The sequence below is a fragment of the Cygnus atratus genome, chromosome 1, assembly GCF_013377495.2.
Source record: "Cygnus atratus isolate AKBS03 ecotype Queensland, Australia chromosome 1, CAtr_DNAZoo_HiC_assembly, whole genome shotgun sequence".
Taxonomy (NCBI): Eukaryota; Metazoa; Chordata; class Aves; order Anseriformes; family Anatidae; genus Cygnus; species Cygnus atratus.
In genome coordinates, this window is record NC_066362.1 from 121,330 (window position 1) to 144,046 (window position 22,717).

Here is a 22,717-nt window from a genome sequence, read left to right on the forward strand (position 1 = left end):
ATGGAAATTTGCCAGTAGATGTTACATTGTCTGAGGATTCCTTGAAGGCCCCTGTAGTATAAGATCACCCTGTAGGGCAGCACATTCAACAGGATCCAAAGTCCTTTCAGCTGCAAGGATGAAAGATCTCATCAAATAAATAACCATTTTCTTCTTCTAGCCCAGAGGATGGGTGAATCAGGATTCCTAATAGTTTGAGTCTCTAGCAGAAAAGTACCATTGATCAGTTTGTTTGTATTTCACTGGGAGGGGCTAGAAATTTGTAGAGAACAAATGTTAGGGGGAAACAAATGTTAGGGGGAAACATTCTGCATTCTGTTGTCCTTTCTCATTCGAAATTGGAGAGAGCTAGTTCATGAGAAATCTGAAGAGAGCAGGTTTTCTGGGGAAAACCTGAAAATGGGAAAGGGGAGTATTTCACTGAGGATTGGCTCTAGAGGTCGAATCTGACATTGGAATGGATTTGGGAAAATTTGTGCTTATTTAGCTTAAACAATCTTATATTTGTGATATGGAGAACTTTTGGTGAAGGTTGCTAGGGACTTAGCCATTCCTAACACTGATTGGTCTCTCTTTTTCTCTTCCAGACTCGGAATATTGTTGGACTACGACGCTTGTTACGCTCTCTCTTCCGTTCCCGGACCCACTTGCCTTTGCTAGTGGCCGTGTATCTGCTTGCTCTTCATGCCCTGCTCTTCCTGTGCTTTACAGGCCACCTATGAACAGAACAACAGCCTTTTCTTGAGCCACAGCCCTCTGTGTAATCCCTGAGCCTGTACTCCCTATCCACCAGGTAGCTGTAACCAGCACACCTCCCAGCTGCCTTCCTTTTCCAAATCAGCCCTTAAGGGGCAGCACCACCCAGCAACCTGAACACAAGTTGCTTGCTGTCTGAATATGCAGCAGCCAGTGCTGATGCCTGGGGTATGTTTCCAGGACATCTGTCATTCCATTCAGTGGTTTTAAATGATTGAGCAGTACATTTTCTGAACTGGGGTCCTCAAGCTAACAGTTTAAAGGACAGCATCTGATCCCATACCTGGAGGTAGCATCACTCATTTTATGTAATATCGTGATATGGTAGGAATAAATAAGATATTCATGAATTGCTGCAGAAATTCAATGCTTCTAAGAACTGCAGGATCTTCACCCTCTTAGACTGAATCAGTGAGCTGGGTTGAGAAAACTAGGTGCAAGAAAGGAAAGCTTCTTCCCTTTCTTTTGTACCCTATTTCATACTCCACAGCTCAGTGCTATTTGAAATGTATATCCTAAGGAGTTTGTGGACACTTTCAGGAATATGAATTTCAAAATCATGCTTCCTGCTCAGTTGCATTGCCTGTTGAAATAGGGACAAAATTAGTATGTTTGGACCTACTGAGCACTCCATTTAAAAACAGTTGTATGTCTGCTCTGACAAGCTTGTAAAATAATGTCAGAAATGTAACTATTGAAAAGGAATAGGAGGAAGAAACTGTTTAGCTCCAAGTTAATAACCTTGCTGCTTATAGCATTTGTGCACCTCTTACTGAAGAGAGAAAGTGCTTGCATACTTCTTGAAAAGAGAGCAGCCGTGCTCTTGCATTTTGCTTCGCTGTACCGTTGTCACAAGATTAAACCTGTACAGGCTGTGTTGAAGGGTTCCATAATGTGGTATGTGGGTCCAGATCAAATGCAGAAGAACTTGAACTATAACTGTTCCCCCTGTCCTGGGGAATGGAACAGAGTTCTGAGGCCTGTGGCATCGTTGCTTTAAGAAAAGCTTGTAGAATGCTAATTGTGATCATTGGACTTGTTTGACTAAAGCAAACTGATGTAAATGGACTTGATCAAATAGGATACATGAAAAGCTGTTTTTCTAAAGAACTCCTGAAAATGTCCTGGAGTTGAGACGGTGCCCTCTTCCAAAGGGAGAATGTTGAATGCAAAGAAGATAGTGCTAGTTCAGTTTCTTGTCAAAGACCAAGCCATCGCTCTGTTCAGAGTACTTGGCAGAAGGATTGTATCTGCCTTTTGCTGGACTATTCATGTTTGCATTTTTTCACATGGGAAAGAGAGAGTTCTTTTGATATTGCTGGTAACCTAAGAGTCTCTAGTCACTGAAAAAAGCCTGTTTGAGGATGGATTGAATTCATCATTGTAGCTAAAATAATTAGATCTGGCAGAACACTGGCACAAAATAGCCATTAGTGCACTATCCTTGATGATTTGTGTGAATTTCCTCAACTACATAAAATTCTGCGACCAAATACTTTGCCTATAGCTTCCTGGGGCATGTGCTCCTGTACATAATAAAGATTATTTTTCAGATGGAAGTTGTGTAACATTGTCATGTAAATGTCAGAGGTCTCTTGAGGGTGTAGTGCTGCTATAGAATGCCTTTTACAGGACCACCATGGAACTGTATGTCATTTTTGTGTGCACTTGCTTGTGTGTTAATTACAGAACATATGTTTCTTCATATTATTTGAACATCCATGGAGATGACCATTTCACTTATCAGCCTTTTTCCACTTTAGCTGTAATGACCAAAGAAGGAAAGAGCAATTTAGTTTTGAAAGCAATTCAAATAAAACTGAAGGTCTGCTTGGGTTTACTTCTATTTATGCTTACATAGATTTAACTGAACTGTGCATCCTGTTAGAGTTGTACAACCCCCAAGAAAGTCAGGGGCATTAGCACCAGCAAGATGGAAATATGCCACTAACTTAGGTGGGACTAGTTAAAACATACTGTTCTTTTTCAGCTTTGTAGCCAAAGACAGGTACATTTGTTCATATTCACTACTATAATCTAACTACCATTAGAACAAAAGTTAATAATAGGGTATTGTAAGACTGTATATGACATGTATATGTATATGATGGTCCTGGTGCATTTAATAGGAGCAAGAATTACAAGTGAAGTATGTTTCCTTAAAGCCCATGATGCACAGGACTCAAATTCAGGACCTGCTTTTCTTGTAAACTGAAATAAGACAACCTTTTGCTGGTTTGGGGACATTAAATATCTTACACCTTCAGATGGAATGGTTAGAGCTTAAAATAAATAAATAAAGAAAATAAAACCTCAGAGGAATCTCCTGATCTGATAATCATAGTCTGACCTAATAGATTTGTGATTTGACCTAATGAAAGACAGAGAATTTTACCTGATGATTCCTGTTTCGAATGGTTCAACCTTTTGTTTCTTCCCATTGTGGATGCATGTGTCCTGACCACTTTTTTGATTAGGCAAAAAGCCCCAAGTATCTTGTCATTGAGTCAGATAGAAATGACTGCGCAAGTGCTTGCATCAGTTGACACTTTGGAAAGGAGGTAGTTTTGGTTTGAGAAGTTTGGTGTTGAACCAGTGTGATCCATGTTAGTCATTCCAAAATTGTGCACTTCCCACCACTGAGCAACATACTGAAGAGTTTGGTCTTTAAGTGCTTAGGATTCTTTAACTACATCCTTTCCATATTCCTACTTAAGGGTATTTACATTTTTTGACCTGGAAGAGCTTTCATTTATGTGTGTGTGTATATATATGCACATACCTAATGAGGTTCAACAAGTCTAAGTGCAAGATGCTGCACTTGGGCCAGGGCAATCCCAGACACGAGTACAGACTGGGAGAAGAACTCATTGTGAGCAGCCCTGCAGAGAAGGACTTGGGGGTTCTGGTGGACGAAAAGCTTGACATGAGCCAGCAGTGCGCACTTGCATCCCAGAAGGCCAACTGCATCCTGGGCTGCATTAAAAGAAGAGTGGCCAGTAGGTCGAGGGAAGTGATTGTCCCCCTCTACTCTGCCCTTGTGAGGTCCCACCTGGAGTACTGTGTACGGCTTTGGGGCCCCCAGCACAAGAAGGGTTGATCTGCTAGAGCGAGTCCAGAGGAGGGCCACAAAGATGATCAAGGGGCTGGAGTACCTTTCTTGCGAAGACAGGCTGAGAGCTGGGGATGTTCAGCCTACAGAAGAGAAGGCTCTGGGGGTGACCTCACTGCAGCATTTCTGTACTTGAAGGCAGACTTTTTATAAAAAAGATGGAGAGCAGCTCTTTGCTCAATCAGATATTGACAGGACAAGAGGGAATGGTTTTAAAGTAAAAGGGGAGATTTAGATTAGAGGTTAGGAGGAAATTCTTCACTCAGAGGGTGGTGAGGCACTGCATCAGGTTGCCCAGAGAGGATGTAGATGCTCCATCCCTGGAGGTGTTCAAGACCAGGCTGGATGAGGCCCTGAGCAACCTGATCTAGTGGGTGGCATCCCTGCCTGTGTCAGGGAGGGTTTGGAACTGGATGATCTTTAAGGTCCCTTCCAACCCAAGCCATTCTATGATTCTATGATACGATTCTACGATATACATGTTTATATGGATTTTTTTTTTTTTTTGATAGGGCTGTAAAGTACAGATCCAAGCATTGTAACAAGTTCTGTAACCAACAGTTTGCTTTCTTGGGATCTCGTTGTAATTGTCAAGCCCATGGCTTCAGACATTTTTCTTTCTTATACTTTTCTGTCAGAATGTGTTTTTTGTTGTTGTTGTTTTTTTGTTTTTTGTTTGTGGAGCTGATGTTACTCTGGAGATCACAGTCTCTTTTTCTCTTTTTGCACACTAAGAAATTCATGCCCCCTTAAGCTCTACTCATAGACGGAGTAATCTGTATCCTGTGTATACTCCTTGTCAGCCTTCCAGAGCCCAGGCAGTGTGCAAGGGAACTGCAGCATCCTAGAGCAGGTTTTGGTGCTCATTATTTGAGCAAAGCTGGGGGCTGGGACACAGGAAGTGAAGTTAGCTGAAGTTAAAACAGGAACCCAGAACACACGGAAGCCTAGAAGCTGTTACTAGCATCAGGTGCTGGGGCAAAAAGCAGCAAGTTTGCCAGCAGGAGCTGGTGGGCATTTTAAGGTAAGACTGGCTTTTGAGAGTGGAAAGTGATCAACAACAAAAGTAGTACTTTGGTGGGAAGAGAGAGCAGATTCCTGACCCAGCATGTGTGAGTTGATAATGCTCAGTATTTACTTCTCTGTTCCTTGGTCATAGAATCATAGACTCATTGTCATCATTGTTGCTTTTGTGTTTGAGGCTTTAAAGAAACAAGTTTCCAAATCCAGTGCAACTGTGCTAAGTGGTAGCCCTGTTTTTGTGCTGTAGTAGATGCTTCTGGGGAAAGAACAGAACAAACTAGCAGACTGATGTACTGCTCTTGGTAGTATGTCTCTTAGAGGTTGCCTGGAGTCCTGTGGTGTGATTACAGACTGTGGTTTGTAATGGTTCCCAAGATGCATGGTGGGTGGCTTTGGAGAGTAAGTGGTCAATAACCTTTTACAGCAGGATTTAAAACCCTAAACCACTTGCATTAGAGTTGGCCGCTCGTTTTAGCTGCCCTGAGTTGAAAAGCCCTGTGCTAGTTTGTTATGGCTGCTGTTCTAACACAAACAAAAATGAGCCACACAAAGAAAAATGAGCCACGAACTTTAAAAGTCTTTGGAGTGAGAGAGGCTAATAAATTAGGGAGAGGAAAACGAGATGAAATGTATTGTTAGACTGTGCTATGTTGGCCACATCAACCTTCCTTTTTCACCTGTTTGCTATTAGCTATGTTCTATCATAGGATCGCTGTCAGAGCATAGAAGCACAGAGTATGTTTCCAGGCCTCCTGTTTTCTGGAGTATTACACTTTTCTTTTTTTTAAAAACTCCAGATGCAACCTGGGGAAGGCCTAAAGTCAGATCTTCACAGTACCTACCTAGGTCCTAAATACTCTCCCTTAGCTTAGCCTGTCTGGCTTTTTTTAACCAAATGAAAGATTCATCCCTGCTCTGCTCTTTCATTTCCTGTTGTCTGCTCCCTGATCTCTCAGTGCTGTCTGGGCAATTTAACTCAGGACAATGAGCTGGGCTGGAAGGTTATTCATTCAGCTGTTGGTGACTATACATTCCCAGTTCATCATAAACATTTTGCACAGAAAGCAACAATCTTGGGCACATGGGGTCAGTTTGTGTGCTATTTTATGTTCTGTCCTGTTGTGGGATCGAGGAGTTGGTCCTGTTGAGAAGCACATAATAAAAAGATGCTGTGATATGAGGATCAGCAAAGAGCAGTTCTCTTCCCTCCTGTTGGCTTGTTCACTGTTTTATGGGATGTTTGCAGTGGTGTGAAACAGGGCTCACACGCACAATGCTGCACATCCTGTTCAGTCTTTCTCTCTGCCCTAGTGAAAAGCTTCTTTGGGCTACAGTAAGAACAATTCGGGGCTCCTCAACACCACAGGCAGAAATATAGGAGGTGAGAAGTGAGAGCGCTGATGAAAATGATTGATCTGTTGTATATGGGCCAGCAAGCCATGTAATCTTTCTTCTGTTTCTCATTTTGTAGACACTGTGTTGTTTGGGAGGGGCTTTTTCATCATCTTTTTTCAGAGTCACCTTGAAAATGAAATTCAGCTTTAGATTTCACATTACTTTTTTTAACTTCCTCTTCCTGGGTCTGTCACTTCCTCCAGTCGTCTTTGGACAGCTTGTACGAGCTGTACTGCTGCAGTTTCAGCCTTTCCCACCATGCACGCTTAATGCTTTTAGCCCCCATTTCCTGCTTTTACTATGTAGCTGACATAAACACCACACAGCACACTCTACCAGCATTGTAAGACCAACATGCAACTTTTCTATGAACTGTCTTTAGCACACTAAGCAGTGATTAAAAGTTTGAAAAACAGGAGACTTCAGGAGTTCAATCTCAATTAAATATGTGTTGTATCGTGGTAGCAGAGGAAGCCATAGCCTCTGGTGGTATGCCGTGACTGTGTTTAGCAAAAGGGAAGTTAATGCATGGAAGAACCTCACAGAGCACAGAAAATCAATATACGATGGAAAAAAACAGAATCTGATAGTCGGATGCTATCAGTAATGTGCATTAAAATAAAGTGTACAGTTTAACTGTGAAGATGGTGGGATAGAAGGCTGTGGTTTACTCTTAGATTCACTGTGTGTTTTGCTGAAAGAGGTGCTGGGGCTCAAGAGAAACTATTTTGGGGTGCCCTGTGCTTTATGAGGCACGAGCTCGATGGGGCAGGTGGCCTCCAAAGGTCCCCTCCAGCCCAAGTTATGCCATGACTGCTGTGATATGACAGGTCCATGGCAGCGAGCCAGCAGGGCCTGCATGCCAGGCCCCAGGTGACAAAATGTACTCCCTCTGCAGATGTGGAAAGCAGTCGTGGGACATGATGTGTCGGTGAAGGTTGAGGCTCAGGGAGACGACTGGGACACTGACCCCGATTTTGTGGTGAGTGTGTGGTATAGAAAGTCACGTCACTGAGAGTCTCGGTCTCTGGACACATGCTTGTCAGCTGTGCTTGGGGGCTTGGCACAGGATTCCAACATTGTCCTTCTCTGTCTTTTCTCCGAATCGAAAAATCCCAGTATTTATTGTCACCCAGTACAAGTGCAGCTCCATGCCTCTAAATAGCTCTGTTCTCTCCTTGTATCTTTTGTAATTCTCTAGGTGAGATGGTGAGAGCATAGAAGTGCTCAGCCTGTGAGAACCCTATGGATTCAGAAAGTGTTATGACACTTTCTGTTTAGTTCTCTTTCTTTCCCAATAAGTTACTCACACTTTGGCCTTTTGGCCAATTCCTTATTTGCTACTCTCCTACATAATTGCATGCAATTCCCTATTTCATACTCATTCCTGAATCAATATTTTGGCACCATCATTGTTCAGATACAGGATTATTTTTTCCATATGCTTTTAGTACTTATTAACACTAGCTTTCATTTACAATTTTATCACCTGTTGATATGGCATCACAAGATTTTTCTGCACTGCGTTGTCTCCTGTATTTGGTCAACCTAAACAATCTTTTCATGGCTCAAGACAAGAACATCTCATTCTTCATACTCTTTTTCTACACCTTTTGGGAACAGGAAAAGTTGTGCTCCTTGTGGTACTAAGGAGTGCCAGCCATGCCTTACCATCACAGGTCTCTCTGAGCTATGTGAAATTTTCCTTTCCAAGAGAATTTTTTGCTGGACAGTCTCTTCAGTGACACAACTAGTGCCCTCTGTGTTGGAGATTCAGTCTTGCCTAGTAATTCCGAATAAGAAATTCTAGCTTGGGATGGAAGAGAAAGTTCCCTTCTCACATTCCTCAAATTACTAATGTTAAAAAAATAAAAATAAAAATCTGTGACATCAAAATTATTTTTACTTAATTCATCCATTTGTGACTATATTTAAAATAAGCCCCAACAGAATGAGACCATGTATTCTATTTTGTATATACTTACTTTTAGCTTTATATTAGGAAAGAGTTTACTCATGCTTCAATTGGTCAAATACAGTTTCAGACCTACAAAGAGGCAGAACAACTGCTGTCATATAAGAATTGAAGCAGAACAGCCGACCTTGAGTAAAATGTCGATTTTGGCGTTTTTCTAATATTTTCTTAATCATTTGATTTCTACAGCACTTTTATTTGCTAGGTCTTCCCTCAGAGGAGGGAAGGAACCTCCCGGCCTCCCCAGGCGCCGGCCCGGCAGGGCGGCAGACGACTTTCGCCCGCCCGCGCTGTGCCTCGCCCGCTGCCCCGTCCTGTCCGTGCCCGGGAACCCTCCGCGCCCCCTTCGCTCTCTCCAGCCCGGGTCGTCCGGACTCGGGAAAAGCCAGGCCCGGCCCGGCGAGGCTGCAGCGAGCGCGGTCCTCCGGGATGACAGCCGGCGGCGCGCGGGGAACCGGGGGTTGGAGCCCCGTTTCTCCGGAGCGGCGGGCCCCGCCGCCCGCTGACGGCTGCGGTTCGCTTTGCAGAACGACATCTCTGAGAAGGAGCAGCGCTGGGGGGCCAAGACCATCGCGGGCTCTGGACGCGCCGAGCACATCGAGTAAGTGCGGCCGGGCGGGGCGGGAAGCCTGCGGCCAGCTGTCAGCGTGGCCATGGCCGGTGAGGGGAAGCGGCCGCGGAGGCCTCGCCCGGGGGCCGAAACCAGCCAAATAAGGGCTTGTGCACGGCGGGGCCGCGGCAGGGGCGGAGCGGGACCCAGGGCCGCCCCCGCTGCGCGCCCCGGGCTGTCTGCCGGGCCGCTGGGTACAAGGGGCCCGAGAGAGGTTTGGCAGCGGCGTGAGGGGCCTGCCGGCAGCCGTGGAGCAGCCGTGGTGCACCCTTCACCCCAGAAAACGGTGGGGTAGCAGAGGGGCGGGCCTGGGGCCGCCCGGCACTGCCGCCTGACCGTTCAGGCTCGGCCAGCTGCGCCCAAGCTCTTGTTTTGAGATGCTCGTGTTGCACCAGAAGCAAAATTCACAGACTGACGGTGATGCCGTCAGCGGTTAACTGTGAAATACCTTCGGACCGAGGCTGTTCTGCTGTGGTAAAGACATCCTGCTCCTTCTCTCTCCAAAGCCACCCCTATCTAGCAGCTCCCTTGGGACATTTGGTACTGCCTTGTGCATTGTGAAGTACTGCAGCACACAGAAGGAAAGCTTGGGTTCCTGTGAAAGTCCTGAATGGGAGTGCAGGTTAGGGACTGGGTGCAACTGCTGAGCCTGCTTCTCTGGGTCCTTTGCCAGGCCCCGCGGTAACATCACCTCCTAGCTACTGTGCAGTGGCTGCAGGTGTGACTGCCACACAGAGGGGCCCACTGAGGGCACGTGGTGGCTGCTGACAGTGTGCTTATGTGCATGGGGCTCTGGGTGGCATAGTGGCATGGGGATGCTCCAGCCAAATGCACAGGTCTGCAGAATTCCACAGTGACTTGCCTTGACACTGTCTTGCCAGCATCCACCAGCTGAGGAACAAGGTGTCAGAGGAACACGAAGTCATCAAGAAGAAGGAGCTGGAGACTGGCCCCAAGGCCTCCTATGGCTATGGGGGCAAATTTGGAACAGAGCAGGACCGAATGGATAAGGTAACAGTTGTAGAGGACTTCCCTGGGCTTATTGGAAGAGGCTTTTTTGCATCAAGGAGACAGCATCTGTGTCTTCTGGCCTGACCCTGAAGGGAAGGAATGGAGAGCTGGCATGATTCACACGTGTCCATCTAGCCCATAGTCTGTCTCCAGGATGTGTTTGAACCTATTTGTATATTTTGTCTCTACAGCTTCCTTGCAACATTCCCCTTAGTTAACTACTCTGTGAAGAAGGCCTTTATACTGCTTGTTTCAAAACTGCTGCATAACAATTAAATTAGGTGCTTCCCTACTTGTGCTTGGAGAAATAATGAATAATAATCCCCCACTCACATTCTGCGTTACAGACCTCTCTCATACCTCCCCCAGGTGAAGCCCTGGTCCATAATCTTTGTTATTTTTGTTCTCATATAAAATGGTTTATGTTTTCTGCTAGTCAGCATCGTAATCCTCTCTATAGCTTTCAGCTTTTAATACCTTTTTGTCTGAAGTGAGATGATAAGACTGCAATAGTATTCAGTCTGTCACTACAGGTCACTGTAGATTTGCATGGTACCAGGATGACAGGGTGAGAAGCGGAGTTTCCAGGAGGCCAAAAGGGAGCAGTCGTACTCGGACCTTCCTGCGTTGTGGTCAATTTGGACCTGTCTCCTTATGGCTGCAAGCGTTTTGTCAGCAGGGCAGAACAACTCAGTGCCCATGTCTCTGTTAGCCCACTGGTCTGAGTGTTGAGGAGCTCATGTCATGCTTTCTCTCTCCTTAGTGCGCCGTGGGCCATGAGTATGTCGCTGATGTTGGGAAGCATTCCTCACAGACAGATGCAGCACAGGGCTTTGGTGGGAAGTTTGGAATCCAACGGGACCGAACTGATAAGGTGTGTTGAACGGAGCAACTGAAGTATGTTTTTGCAGCCTACGCTGAGTACTGCCGCTAAAATTCGTATTACTACATTTAGAATTGTTGCTGAAGTTTTCAATGTGCTGATGGGAGCAGGTCTAGGTATGCTATGCACCATGGTCTCCACTGTAACATAGCTCACCTCTTGTGTGCAGGACAATAGCTGATAACTTGCAGCATACTTATGCAGATTGGCTCTCTGGTGTGCATTAATATGCTTGCAGTGTCCTATCCGGGCAGCACTGTGTTTGTGTCCTGGACATTGCTGCTCTTGGGAGCTGTGGTGTTTCTCATCGCCAAACCCACAAGCTTTGCCATGTGCAGTGACTGGCCACAGCAGGACTGGCCAGTGACAGCAGGATGCCCTCCATCCTGTGCATATCCTGCAGACACTGCCCAGGTGCTTTGCCAGTTAACAGGGTGCGGGGTCAGGATTATGGCCCTTTTACCTAAGTTGCATTCCTGGGCATTCTGCCACAGGGACAATGGGAATGCAAGTCTGAGGAGGTCCTTGCTAGACGAGGAGTGGCCATGTATCTGCATGTTGAGCACAGGACAGGGAGCAGGGTCCCCGCCAGGCCCCAGGGCACTGGATGAGGGTAGATGAAATCTGGCTTGGCCCCCAGGATGACTGACATTCCTCCCCTTCTTGTTCCAGTCAGCGCTGGGTTTTGAATACAAGGGTGAGGTGGAGAAACACTCGTCCCAGAAAGGCAAGTCCATGGGCATGTTTGGTCCCTTGATACTTCACCCATTTTCTCTTCTCCCGATATCCTGTGCTGTCTGCTGTGGCACAGCCTCCTTTATTATCCTCCTGTCACTTTTTGCAGATTCCTATTCTCAGTCATTCACCATTGTGACTTCATTGCCTGCTGTCCTGTAACCGCCTTTCTGTTGTACATCCCTCTTGCCTCTCTGTTCTGCTTTGCTGCGTCCTGACTGAGCAGAGAGGACACCCCCACACACACACATCTGCTGACAAATGGCTGATTCTCCCGTTCCTTTAAAAGTCCTTCTGAGAAACTGCTACAGAGAGTATCCAATCACTGTAGGATATAAGAAATGATTTCTGAAAAAATGGCATATAAGAAAAGGCACAACAACGGATAAGGAAACAAAAGCCTTTACAGCACTCAAACTCTTGCAGAGTTCTGGAGATCATTCAATCAAACTTTGACATATAAATAAAAGCAGCTATATTCTGAAAGAACGTTGCAAGAACTGAAATGAAAGGTTAAATATTCTGCAGACAAGAGAAGAAGAGAGGGCAAGGCCTGTTACTGTTTCACATAAATGTGAAGAATGCCGCATTACCAAGAAAAGAAGACTGGTATCATTATTTTTCAGAGGAAATTATAAAAGAAGGAAGAAGATTTGAGGCATTTTTAGTTGATCTTAAAGTAATAAGTCAAGAAAAATTGTGTTACATTAACACATTCTTGTATAAGAGGCCTCATAGTAAATTGTAGGCATGAAACGTCAGGCAGAGTAAAACCACAGAAATCACTCAGGACAAAATGAAAATGTTTGAAGCAAGGCAAGGAGAAGTTACACTGAACAGCTGCGTATTTGCTTTATTTTTCATAAAAATGTTTCAGTGTTGAAAACTCTAGCATCAAGGTAACAGTCATAAAATCTATATTTGCTGAAGACAACTTCCTAAAAGGTCTGTTTTGTGGTGGCCTAATCAATAAATAATAGTTTAAGTGAGAGAAGATCAAGAAATTTCTCAGAATTACAGATTTTAATAATTACTTTCTGTTCTTATTCAACCTTAAGTGACTGAGCTTCTATGAAATTCAGTGAATATTATTCTGAGAGCCGTTCTTGAATCCAAAATGTTTTCATGCATGTTCCTCTAGGGCAAAATCTTCATGGATTGATAAGGCTGAATTTGCTAGGCTTCTCTAGAAGAGACAGAGACAGACTGAGAGGATCTGTAGCATGTCTCCAGAAATGTGGCTTTCAGCCTTTGCTGCAGCATCCAGACTCAGCGGTTTCCGTGTAGAAGTTGAGATTCCACTATGGCAAATATAAGCCATAAAACAAAAGTTTGCCGTTTCTTCTGTGATTTCAAAGGCTTACTCGAAGACTTTTTCAGAGACTGGCAGACCACAGGTTGAGATGCTTGCTGTGCAGATGTGTGAATGAGTGGATACCCAGGCACTCAGGGTCCCTAAGTCATGTCTTGGCTTTGCATCTTCTGATGGCTGGAGCTCCTACTGCCTCCTCATCTGCATTTGGCATGTTACCTGCCTTCTTTGCCCTCCGTGCATGCCATGTCTCCTGCTGCCCATTGCTCTTGGGCTCTTGCTGGCATGACCCAGACTTCTCTCGTCCACCCATTCCCACGGACCCTCATCCTCAATGGCCCTCGGTACTCCCTGCCCTCCACTCTATTCTCTCCAAGTGCCTGCTGTTTCTAGTGTTGTCCATCATCTTTGCTATCCTCCCCATCTTAAGTCTTTCCTTCATCAGCCCCATACCTGGGGTAGAACCTCAGTCCATGCACCCCCTCAGATTACTCCAAGGGTTTTGGCGGCCGTTATGGTGTGGAGAAGGACAAGGTGGACAAAGCAGCAGTGGGGTTCGACTACAAGAGCCAGGTGGAGAAGCACGACTCTCAGAAAGGTGAGCTTGGGGAGCCAGTTGCAGCAGCAGTGTCAGGGTTGGGGCTTGGGACTATCCCCATTGGGGCCATGTAGTTCTGTGCTTGGTGCTTGCAACCTGCTGTATGTGTGGTGAAATGCTAAGGGAACTGTTGGGTGCCCAATGCTGATTATGCTGAGATGCTGATTGCAGGTGATGTTGTCTGAAGGAGGAGGGAGGGTTATTGATGTATCCACCAGTGGAGAGCTCTGGCCTTGCTCCCTGTCTGTCCTCATCTCTCTCCAAATCCTGGGCAGGAAAAACTACTTGCTCCTGTGAGAACAGCCTGTGCTCACAGTGCTGCCACTTCTCTCTTTCCCTCCATTCTCTGTTCGCCTCCATTCCATGGTCTGGATCCCCATGACTGAAGACTATTCTGCGGGCTTTGGTGGGAAGTTTGGGGTCCAGAGGGATCGACAGGACAAGAGTGCTCTTGGCTGGGACCATCAGGAGGAAGTGCAACCCCATGCATCCCAAACAGGTATAGCAATGCTGCCAGAGGTGGCAGCATAATTTCCTTGAAGCACGTGTAGGTGTAGAGCTACCTCTTCATCCTTGACAGAGATCCAGCTGATATAAACTGAATGTGTGTAGCAAATTGTGGAATTGCAGGCAGGTGGAGCAGCTGAGACACTGTGAACCCCCAAAGCACAAGGATAAACTCTGCCAGAGTAGGGTTTAGAGTGCAGCTTGTTTGGATCAGTGACAGACATGTGAATACAAGTGCCTGAATCAGGCTTCTCCAACTGTGCTATGCTTTCTTCTGTCAGGTACAGTCCTGATTATAAACTCGTGAAAAAAAATGATCACATGGGAAGGAAATGGCTTGAATGCTTCTAGCACTGTATATCTAACTTGTGAACAAGGCCACGCTGCACTCAAATGGCATGACTGGCTTCTCAACCCAGTGACTTGGAAGGAGATTTGCCATCATACAGCAGTGAACAGCTGTGCACTTCACTGAAAGGAATGAAAAATTAGTCTTAAAATCTTCCATGTAGAGCATTTTGCCTACTTTACATAGTTCCTTGTGTGATGAGATGCAGGTAGCTAGCCACCAGACATTGTGCCGTTCAATTTAAGACAAAACTAACTTGTTTCACTAGTCACAGCATGCTGAAGTCAGAGGAGCCTATAAAATATAAATTAGCCTCATTTTTTTCCATACAGACTATGCCAAAGGATTTGGAGGCCGCTACGGGGTCCAGAAGGACAGGGTAGATAAGGTAAGTCTCTGCATGCAGGAGTCTGCTATTGCCTCCTGCTAGTCAGTGCTCTTTGCACTGCTGCAGGAGTTTAGAATTCCCAGATGGAGACGAGGTCCCACTGGTCACTGCACAACCATTGCAGGCATGAGGGAACTGACCCAGTGTAAATGCCAGAGGGCACAGAGGAATGCAGCCTGGGGAGCTAGGGAGGAAAGGAAGAATATTTTCCATTCTCAGTTGCTTTTGAATCATTCCACTCTCAGGCTGACCAGTCATATACCTGCTTTCTCTTGTGGTAGTATTTAGTGATATGACTGTGAGTAGAGCCAGTGAAGAACTCTCTAAGAGAATTAAACTGTGCTCTCCTGTACATCTAGTGCCATTTGAGGTACTGGGGGCATACTGTCTGCCTGCTGTCTGTTACTCCTGCAGGCCCTACATGTACCAATACAGTCATGATGAGCAATGATAGCTCCTTCAAAATGAAATTTTGTGAGCATACAGCCTCGTGAGAAGTCTGAGGTGTGTCTTGCTACAAACATCTGATTGATGCAATTAACAGTTTAGCCATCTCTTCACACCTCATAAAGCCATCGGGATCTCAGATAGTCACACACACATTTTTTCCTTACTGTTTTCCAGCCCCAGCTATTGTGTACATATACTGCACCTGCTGAAAGGTGGTGCCATTTTCATGGTTGTGCAGCTGCAGCTGTGCATTTAACAGGGAAGTGCTTCCATGCCCCATACCTCTGGGAGTGCAGGGGACTGGTTCACCACTTACCTGGACCTCAGGAAGAGGTGGACTGTCAGGCATCACCCCAGCTGTTTGCAGCATTATATGTGAGTGCTCCTGCCTTGAGTGCCCAGCCTTCCTGTCCCATACAGCAGTCCTCTTGCCACTGTTAAACCTCCTTGGCTTGGCTCCACATAGCCTTTAGAAGTTTTCGGAGCATTGCCTCTCTATAGGAACAGCCCTTGCCTTTGGCTGGAGATCAGCAGATACTTCTGGCAGTGCAGGGAGGCACTGGAAAGCAGGACTGCAGCCAGCAGCCTCCCTTCCCACAGGGCTGTGGCAGTTTTACTGATGAAGGTAGACATAGCTGGTAACAAAGCTGTGACTTGTTTGTGGTCACCAACAGCCAAACCCGTCTGGTGGAATCTCAGTACTGGCCTTGCCTAACAAGCTGGACACTTCCTTTTGCAGAGTGCTGCTGGCTTTAACGAGATGGCAAGTCCAACTTCCTCATATGAGAAAACAAGACCAGTGGAGGCAGGTGAGATAATTGTGTACCAGCCCTGGGCTTGGTGGGAAGCTGTGAATCTCATGGTCCTTTTGTGGCAGCACACTGGCAGGCAGGGGCTGTCGTGGGCTGTGGATTTAGCCTGTGTTGAAAAACTGAAGAAGGTGACTGTATTGCAAGTTTCTCTGGCAGAGGCAGAGGTCCAGGTTTCTCCTGGGTGCTTGGGGTGGTGGAAAGGAGCCATTGGGCAGGCTTGAGCAGCTGTCATCTCCACAGCAGCTTCCAGCAGCACCAGCAGCCTGCGGTCGAGATTTGAAAACCTGGCTAAATTGGCAGATGAGGAGAGCAAAAGGCAGGCAGAAGAAGACCGGGTGAGGCGTCAAGCTCAGGAGTGCCAGGCAGCTCGGCAGAAGGTGAGCCATGACCATCTTCCCATGTCCCCCAAGGCTTGTTAAACAGGCTTTTCCTCAGGACCACAGAGGTCCATCTGCTTCTACCAGATCTTGTTACAGTGACCTCTTGTCTAAACAGCTTCCCTGTAACTGCCAGGGACTGCCATTGAATACCATGCTATTCAATCAATGTTTCATGGTTCGGCACACGGATCAGGATGTGTGAGCACCCAACCATGACACCCTGCGGTTTGGTCTAGTCTCCTTGCCTTTAGTGCCAGGCAAGCACAGTGCAATAGCACCTCCTTGGTATTGCCATCCCAGCAGTATGTATTCAAGGTTTTCCAAACTGGAGATTGTACCCAAACCTTCATATTTAAAAGACCTCCTTCTACATTGCACTGTTGCTATGTTTGATGTGCAGATAAGGTTTCTTCAATAAAACACTCTCTAATGTATTCCCTCCTCGAGTCTGCTTCCTGCAGACCCAGTAGTAGTTACAGGCCTGCTGGTGTCCAGTCTGTATAGCAGGTTTATGGCAGCTGGAACAGATTTCAGTGTGACGAAAATTGTCTTGAGAGTTGCTCGGTTGGGAATGGACCTCTTTCAAAGGGACTGAGGAGCTCTGATGACTTTTCTCCAGCAGGAAATCCCACAGGGAGCGAAGGACCACAGAGAGACAGTTCCTGCCACTGTGACAGCAAGGGTCCCTGGAAGAGCTGTCCAAGACAGTCCTGTGTCACAAGGAGAGCAGGTGCTGAGGCAGGCTGGGGGGAGCCGGAAAGGGGAGCAGAGAGGATTGAGCCTGTGAGGGGACTGTGATTCACAGGTAGCCATGCACAAAGAAGAGGGGTGCAGCCACAGCACGGAAGAGGCTTTGCAAAGAGTGAGGGGGAAATATTGGGATAGTGATGGGACATGGCTGCACAGCACCTTACACCATGCAAAACAGGCTCTTGGAGTGGGGTCACTGCAGCAGCAGTAGAGTGAACTGTAGCTATGTATGTGAGATAGGCTCAAAAACATGAGCCATGAAAGTGTGTTCAGCACTCCCAGGTTCTAGTTCAGCCCAGACCTAATGGCTGAGTTCCTTTTGTGGATGATGTTCTATTTGTGTCATGATAGTACTAAACGCATGCAGCAGAGTGGGCTCGCTTGCATTGGGTGCTGTGCAGTCATGGTAGAGCTGCCTGTAGTGAATGCTTTCCAGGTGACTTTCTTGTCACTTTCTTACCTCCTGGCAGGAGGCAAAAGGGGAGGATGAGGAAACACCCCCCACTTTGCCACCAAGGCCAGCAGATCTGGGTGAAGAGCTGTGCAAGTTTCCCAGCCAGGATCAGCCCATCTACAGTGAGAGTTTGGATGTCAGTGGAGATTATGAGGAGCTGCTAGAGCACTCTGACTACTGTGATGGTATCAGTGCAAGTGCTGACTATGAGGAACTGCCAGCACGCTTGGGAAAGCCAGATGCCGTCATCAGCCGTGGAGGAGATGGAGGTGAGGACTATGAGGAGATCCTTCCTGAGGAGTCCAGCCAGCCCTGCGTGGGTGAGTACAGCGAGAAGAATCTTGGAGAGTGTATCTGTCTGTTTGCATCAGTGGATGTATGGGACAGACTCCAGAGGGATTTTGTGTCCTGAAATCTTCTGTGGTCAAGTTAACAATCCATGCTGATAGAGACTTTATGTCTCCCAGCCCCTTGCCCTGCTCCAAGATGCAAAATCAGCTGCATGGGATGGTGTGTCAGGCAGCAGGTATCTTTGCTGAAGAAGGATTCAGGCAAGAGGGCAGGACGGCTGCCATGGGCTCTGAAGAAGCTGCAGCTGGACTGATGCTCTTTAACTTGATGCAGTGTGTCTTGGCAAGTGATTGCCAGTGCTGCGTTGAGGATACAGGGATCCCTGTTTATTCACAGCTTGTCACTCAAAATGCTGGTGCTCATGAGACCTGATCTGATCTCCTGGGTGTGAAGGGGGGAGGCAGCAAGGTAGACTTCCTCCAAGCACCTGAGCAAATTGCATAGGCTGCTGTTGATATTTCCATCTCAACTTCACTGGTACTGTAGATGGCAAAGGAGGCAAGCTGGAGTTACATCCAGCTTTTTTTTGGAAGGAGGAACAGGAAGCATTAGGACCCTCTCCTCTCTCATTCCAGAAGCGGAGGCAAATTGCACCGTGCCTTGAGCCATAAAACACCTCTACCTGTTGATGGGGTTTGGCTATGGTTCGCACCAAGGCTTACAGATGGGTGAAGGGTGGCACTGACCAGATCTTTTTGGTTGCTTTCAGCCTCTTTCTTATTTACCCATCCTGTCTTCTGCAGGGGAAACGGACAATGTTTATGAGGTGGAGAGCCCTGGGACCTGTGCTGTGGCTCTCTATGATTACCAAGGAGGTGGGTGTGCCATCCAGGCTATGGGAAAGGCAATCATCCTGACAGGAGAGGCACTGGGATTTTGGCCAAGGTGGGGTGGGGAGATGGTTGTTCACACCATCAACAGTGGTAAAAGGATTTTGAGTTGGTTGTTTCAATTTCTTCCTCATGGAAAAATAGAATGAGACCTTACTTTGGAACATAGACACTTCATCTTTCATCTGTGAAGTCCTGCTCCTTCTCTGTTCTATCTGTGCTGTTTGTAGAAATAGATGGGATAAGATGAACTCGGGGAGTTATCAACCTGCTTGTTCTGTATTCTCCTGGGGAGAGGTAAGGGAGGGTGTAAAAACAGTTCACTCTGGGGTTATCTTTACACTGTGACTTTGTTTTCTGATCAATCTTTGCAGATGGAGATGATGAGATTTCTTTTGATCCCGATGACACAATCACACACATCGAGATGGTAGATGAAGGCTGGTGGCGGGGTCAGTGCCGGGGCAAAGTAGGCCTCTTCCCAGCAAATTATGTGAAGCTTCTGCAGTGAGACCAGCATTGTCCAAACTGCCTTGTTCCAAACTTCTGCCTCTGTCTGCTTCAGCCTTCTACATATTGTTAGCTTAACTTGGCTCAGCCTGGCGTGTCTACGTGCAAGAAGTACCAGTGAGCAAACTGGCAGCTTCTGACAAAATACTTGGCCTGTGCCCAAGATGGATTCTGAATCACAGTAAGGCCGAGGTTGGAAGGGACCTCTGAAGATCATCTACTCCAACCCCCCTGCCAAGCAGGATCACCTAGAGCACATTGTGCAGGATGGCATCCAGGCAGGTTTTGAATATCTCCAGAGAAGGAGACTCCACAACCTCTCTGGGCAACTTGTTCCAGTGCTCTGTCACCCTCACAGTAAATAAGTGCCCCCTCATATTCAGCCAGAACCTCCTGTGCTTCAGTTTGTGCCCACTGCCTCCCGTCCTATTGCTGGGCACAACTGAAAAGAGATCAGCTCAATCCTCTTGACACCCTCCCTCAGATATTTATATTCTGGTTCCCATCCAGTCCTATATGGGATGGTTTTCAGAACATGTGGATGTGATATGACATCTTTTCTGTCTAGACTGTCCCGTATGTCAACTGGAAAGCTTGCAGAAGTGTGTCCATTCCTGTTTCAGCAGGGCAATTCACAGCAAGAAAAAATAACTAATCTAGTCAGGGCAGAAGGGGCCTTTTATTTTTGAATTGCCATTTGTCACCTCTATCTGACAGGCCTTCTTTCTTCATAGGACTAAGTCCAGAATATACAGCTGTAGAATAAGAGATACTGCCCTGAGCTATGGCCCTGGACCTTATCCTACCCAGTTGTCAAGGGAAAACAGCACAGTGAAGACTGAACTTGCCTTTTTTCCCAAGAAGTTTTCACTTGCAAGATGCAGTATGTTTGCAGTGCAGAGTATAGAAATGTGACCTGGGTCTATCTGGGCAGATTCAGGGCTGGCACCTGGGAACAGTTGATTCTCACAGTGAACATTGCTGAGTTTGCCTACAAACAGACATAAGCTTTGATGTAATGAGCTGTTCCATTAAACAAGACAAGTGTGTGTTGGTCAATGAAGATGAAGCATAATATTGCTAAGGTAGTAGATTACTTGTTTTTCCCCCGTGTGCCAAGAACACAGGGCTATGTTATTTCTGGGGTAAACTTTGAAAAAGGAAATATAAAATTTAGATTATTTTCTGAGAACAATGACTTTGGTAAATATGTCTTGGAGCAACAGAAAAATACCAAAAGGCTTCACTTAATAAGGAATATGTTAATAACTGTTTCGGTTGGCATCCAGGCATTCCAGCAGAGGAATGTTCTTCCAGGGAAATCCTTTCCTTCTGGAAAATGAATCAGAATAAGTGCTGCTGGATACAGCCAGTAGTATATTTTTGAGTTCCATTTTTCCTATTAACAGTTCTGACAGTATAAATAAGCACACACATGCAGGATAAACAGACCCACAGCTTTTCTCTAGCCTAAAGACTCTAGCATGTTCTACAGTCAGTGATAAAGGTGGGTTCCTCCATCCAGTATTTGGCTCAGTTTCCCTGTACTGGTGGGTGGTTTGCCTCTCTGTGCTGAAGTCAGGCCACCACTTCCTACCATAGAAATGAAATAGTTATGCCTCCTAGGTCTTTGCAGGCCTCACTAATTAAGGACTATTTGAAGCTAATTATCTCACCAGTCAGCATGATTTAATTAACAAGGGAGTGAATTATTCATGACAGCATGTACAGGCTAGGGGCTCCTTATCTGAAGAATTCCCATTGCTGTTGCTATTTACCCTATCCTGCTTCTCTGGCACAGATTGGAAAAGAACAAGTTGCATAACTAAAGGTATATAAATTTTGTAACTGCCTCATTTGGACAGAGTTCATGCGAGCAGAGTCTGTCCTTCTGCTGCACTGCACTAGTAATAAACTGCTTCTGTTCTGACATGATCAAAATTGTGTCCTGTTTTTCATGCTATCACGTGTCAGGTGTCTGCTGTAGGCTCCATTCCCTGCACAGTGAAAAGGGTCCTCGTTTCTAGCCCTCCTCTGTTGCAGATATGAGGAAAAGGCCAAGTGGGTTGAAAGCAGCATAAGAGGAAATGTGCATGACATTTAATTTTAATGTTTAAAGCAGCATTCAGGTGACAATCCAATGCAAACTGAAGCCCTCTCCTAACCCAGTGTGTTCCAGGTTAGATGCTCAACAGGGCACTATAGGAGTTGGCTGTTGATATGTGAGTACCATCACACCAGGAATAAATCAAGGACTTGTTGAGCCTTGCAGCCTGTGAGAAGCTGCAGAAACACATCCCAACACAGTGCCAAATGCGAGCAGCAGGGGTGTGGAGGACCCCGTTATGGCACCTTTGGCTTCCAGTGTAGCTCACAGGTTTGTTGTGGCCTGTCCTGCACCTGAACAAGAAAAAAACTCATATGAGCTCCTGGAGGGCACTACAGCATCCCTGCTTACTGTTTGAGACTGAAAAAAATCACAGTCTCTGTCTGCCAATCATGGGAAAGACACATTATGTTTTAGGTAAGACGTTATTTTTAATTCAAAATTTCTGGAGGTTTTTAATCCCCTCCCCCCTCTCCTCCCCCCCCCCCCGCCCCAATTTTGCTGTGTCTTTTTGGTAACCAAGGTATAGATGATCATGTTTTGGTCTCTTCCAGCCACTGTGTTCCTCTGTGGCACAGCTGCAGAAACATTGCCATACCTGCAGGCATGCATCTGGATGTACAGAGTGTGCCAGCTTCCCTCATCATGCAGACCTTGTGTAGGTGGCTGGCTTCTCCTGGCTTCTGCCATGGCATCAGATGCTGCTGACACTCATGTACCTGCCTGCAGGTTTGACCAGCAGTGGGACCATCACAACACCCATGCAGTCATTTGAGCCTAGACCCTGATGCAGAGCCCCTGAAAAAGCGATTAAGCCAAAGCAGTGGCAGCAGGATGAGGCTGGCTGCCCCAGGTCATAGGATTATACAACGGTTCAGGTTGGAAGGGACATTAAAGATCATCTAACTCCAACCCCTCTGCCGTAGGCAGGGATGCCATCCACTAGATCAGGTTGGCCAAGACCCCATCCAGCCTGGCCTTGAACACCTCCAGGGATGGGACATCTACAGCTTCTCCGGGCAGGCTGTTGCAGTGCTTTGCTACACTTACAGTGAAGAATTTCCTCCTAATATCTAGTCTAAATCTACCTTCTTTTAGTTTAAAACCATTCGCCCGTGTCCTGTCATTATCTACCCGAGTAAAGAGTCCTTCTCCATCTATTTTTATAAGACCCCTTTAAGTATTGAATGGTAGCAATAAAGTCTCCCCAGAGCCTTCTCTTCTCCAGACTGAACATCCCCCAGATCTCTCAGCCTTTCCTCACAGGAGAGGTGCTCCAGCCCTCTGATCATCTTTGTGGCCCTCTTCTGGACTTGCTCTAACAGGTCCAGATCTTTCTTGTTCTGGGGGACCCAAACCTGAAGACAGTACTCCATATGGGGTCTCACGAGCACAGAGTAGAGGGGGACAATCCCCTCC

General features: G+C 46.4%; 2 protein-coding genes across 30 annotated transcripts in view; both read left to right on the forward strand.

Moving 5' to 3' along the window:
- Positions 1-2,315, forward strand: part of GOLGB1 (golgin B1) — a 70,417-nt gene extending 68,102 nt beyond the window's left edge. For all 23 annotated transcript variants that reach the window (XM_050708196.1, XM_050708197.1, XM_050708199.1 and 20 more), the window contains one exon: positions 588-2,315. In XM_050708196.1, coding sequence (XP_050564153.1) covers positions 588-722 — 135 coding nt within the window. In that variant the 3' untranslated portion in view covers positions 723-2,315. The remainder of the gene's footprint in view (positions 1-587) is intronic.
- A 2,362-nt stretch (positions 2,316-4,677) lies between these two features.
- Positions 4,678-21,749, forward strand: LOC118259650 (hematopoietic lineage cell-specific protein-like). 7 transcript variants are annotated; one of them, XM_050708209.1, is made up of 15 exons: positions 4,678-4,892; positions 7,185-7,268; positions 8,789-8,862; positions 9,753-9,882; positions 10,646-10,756; positions 11,438-11,492; positions 13,300-13,410; positions 13,799-13,909; positions 14,599-14,654; positions 15,844-15,913; positions 16,157-16,293; positions 16,916-17,026; positions 17,517-17,820; positions 18,595-18,666; positions 19,056-21,129. In XM_050708209.1, exons 2-15 carry the CDS (start codon positions 7,185-7,187, stop codon positions 19,190-19,192), a joined length of 1,563 nt encoding a protein of 520 aa, XP_050564166.1. In that variant the 5' UTR covers positions 4,678-4,892; the 3' UTR covers positions 19,193-21,129. The 7 variants fall into 7 exon arrangements, with proteins under 7 accessions (XP_050564166.1, XP_035425234.1, XP_050564167.1 ...); XM_035569341.2 differs by having other exon boundaries at positions 4,772-4,892; positions 16,160-16,293; positions 19,056-21,749; XM_050708210.1 differs by having other exon boundaries at positions 4,772-4,892; positions 16,919-17,026.
- The last annotated feature ends 968 nt before the right edge of the window (positions 21,750-22,717 follow it).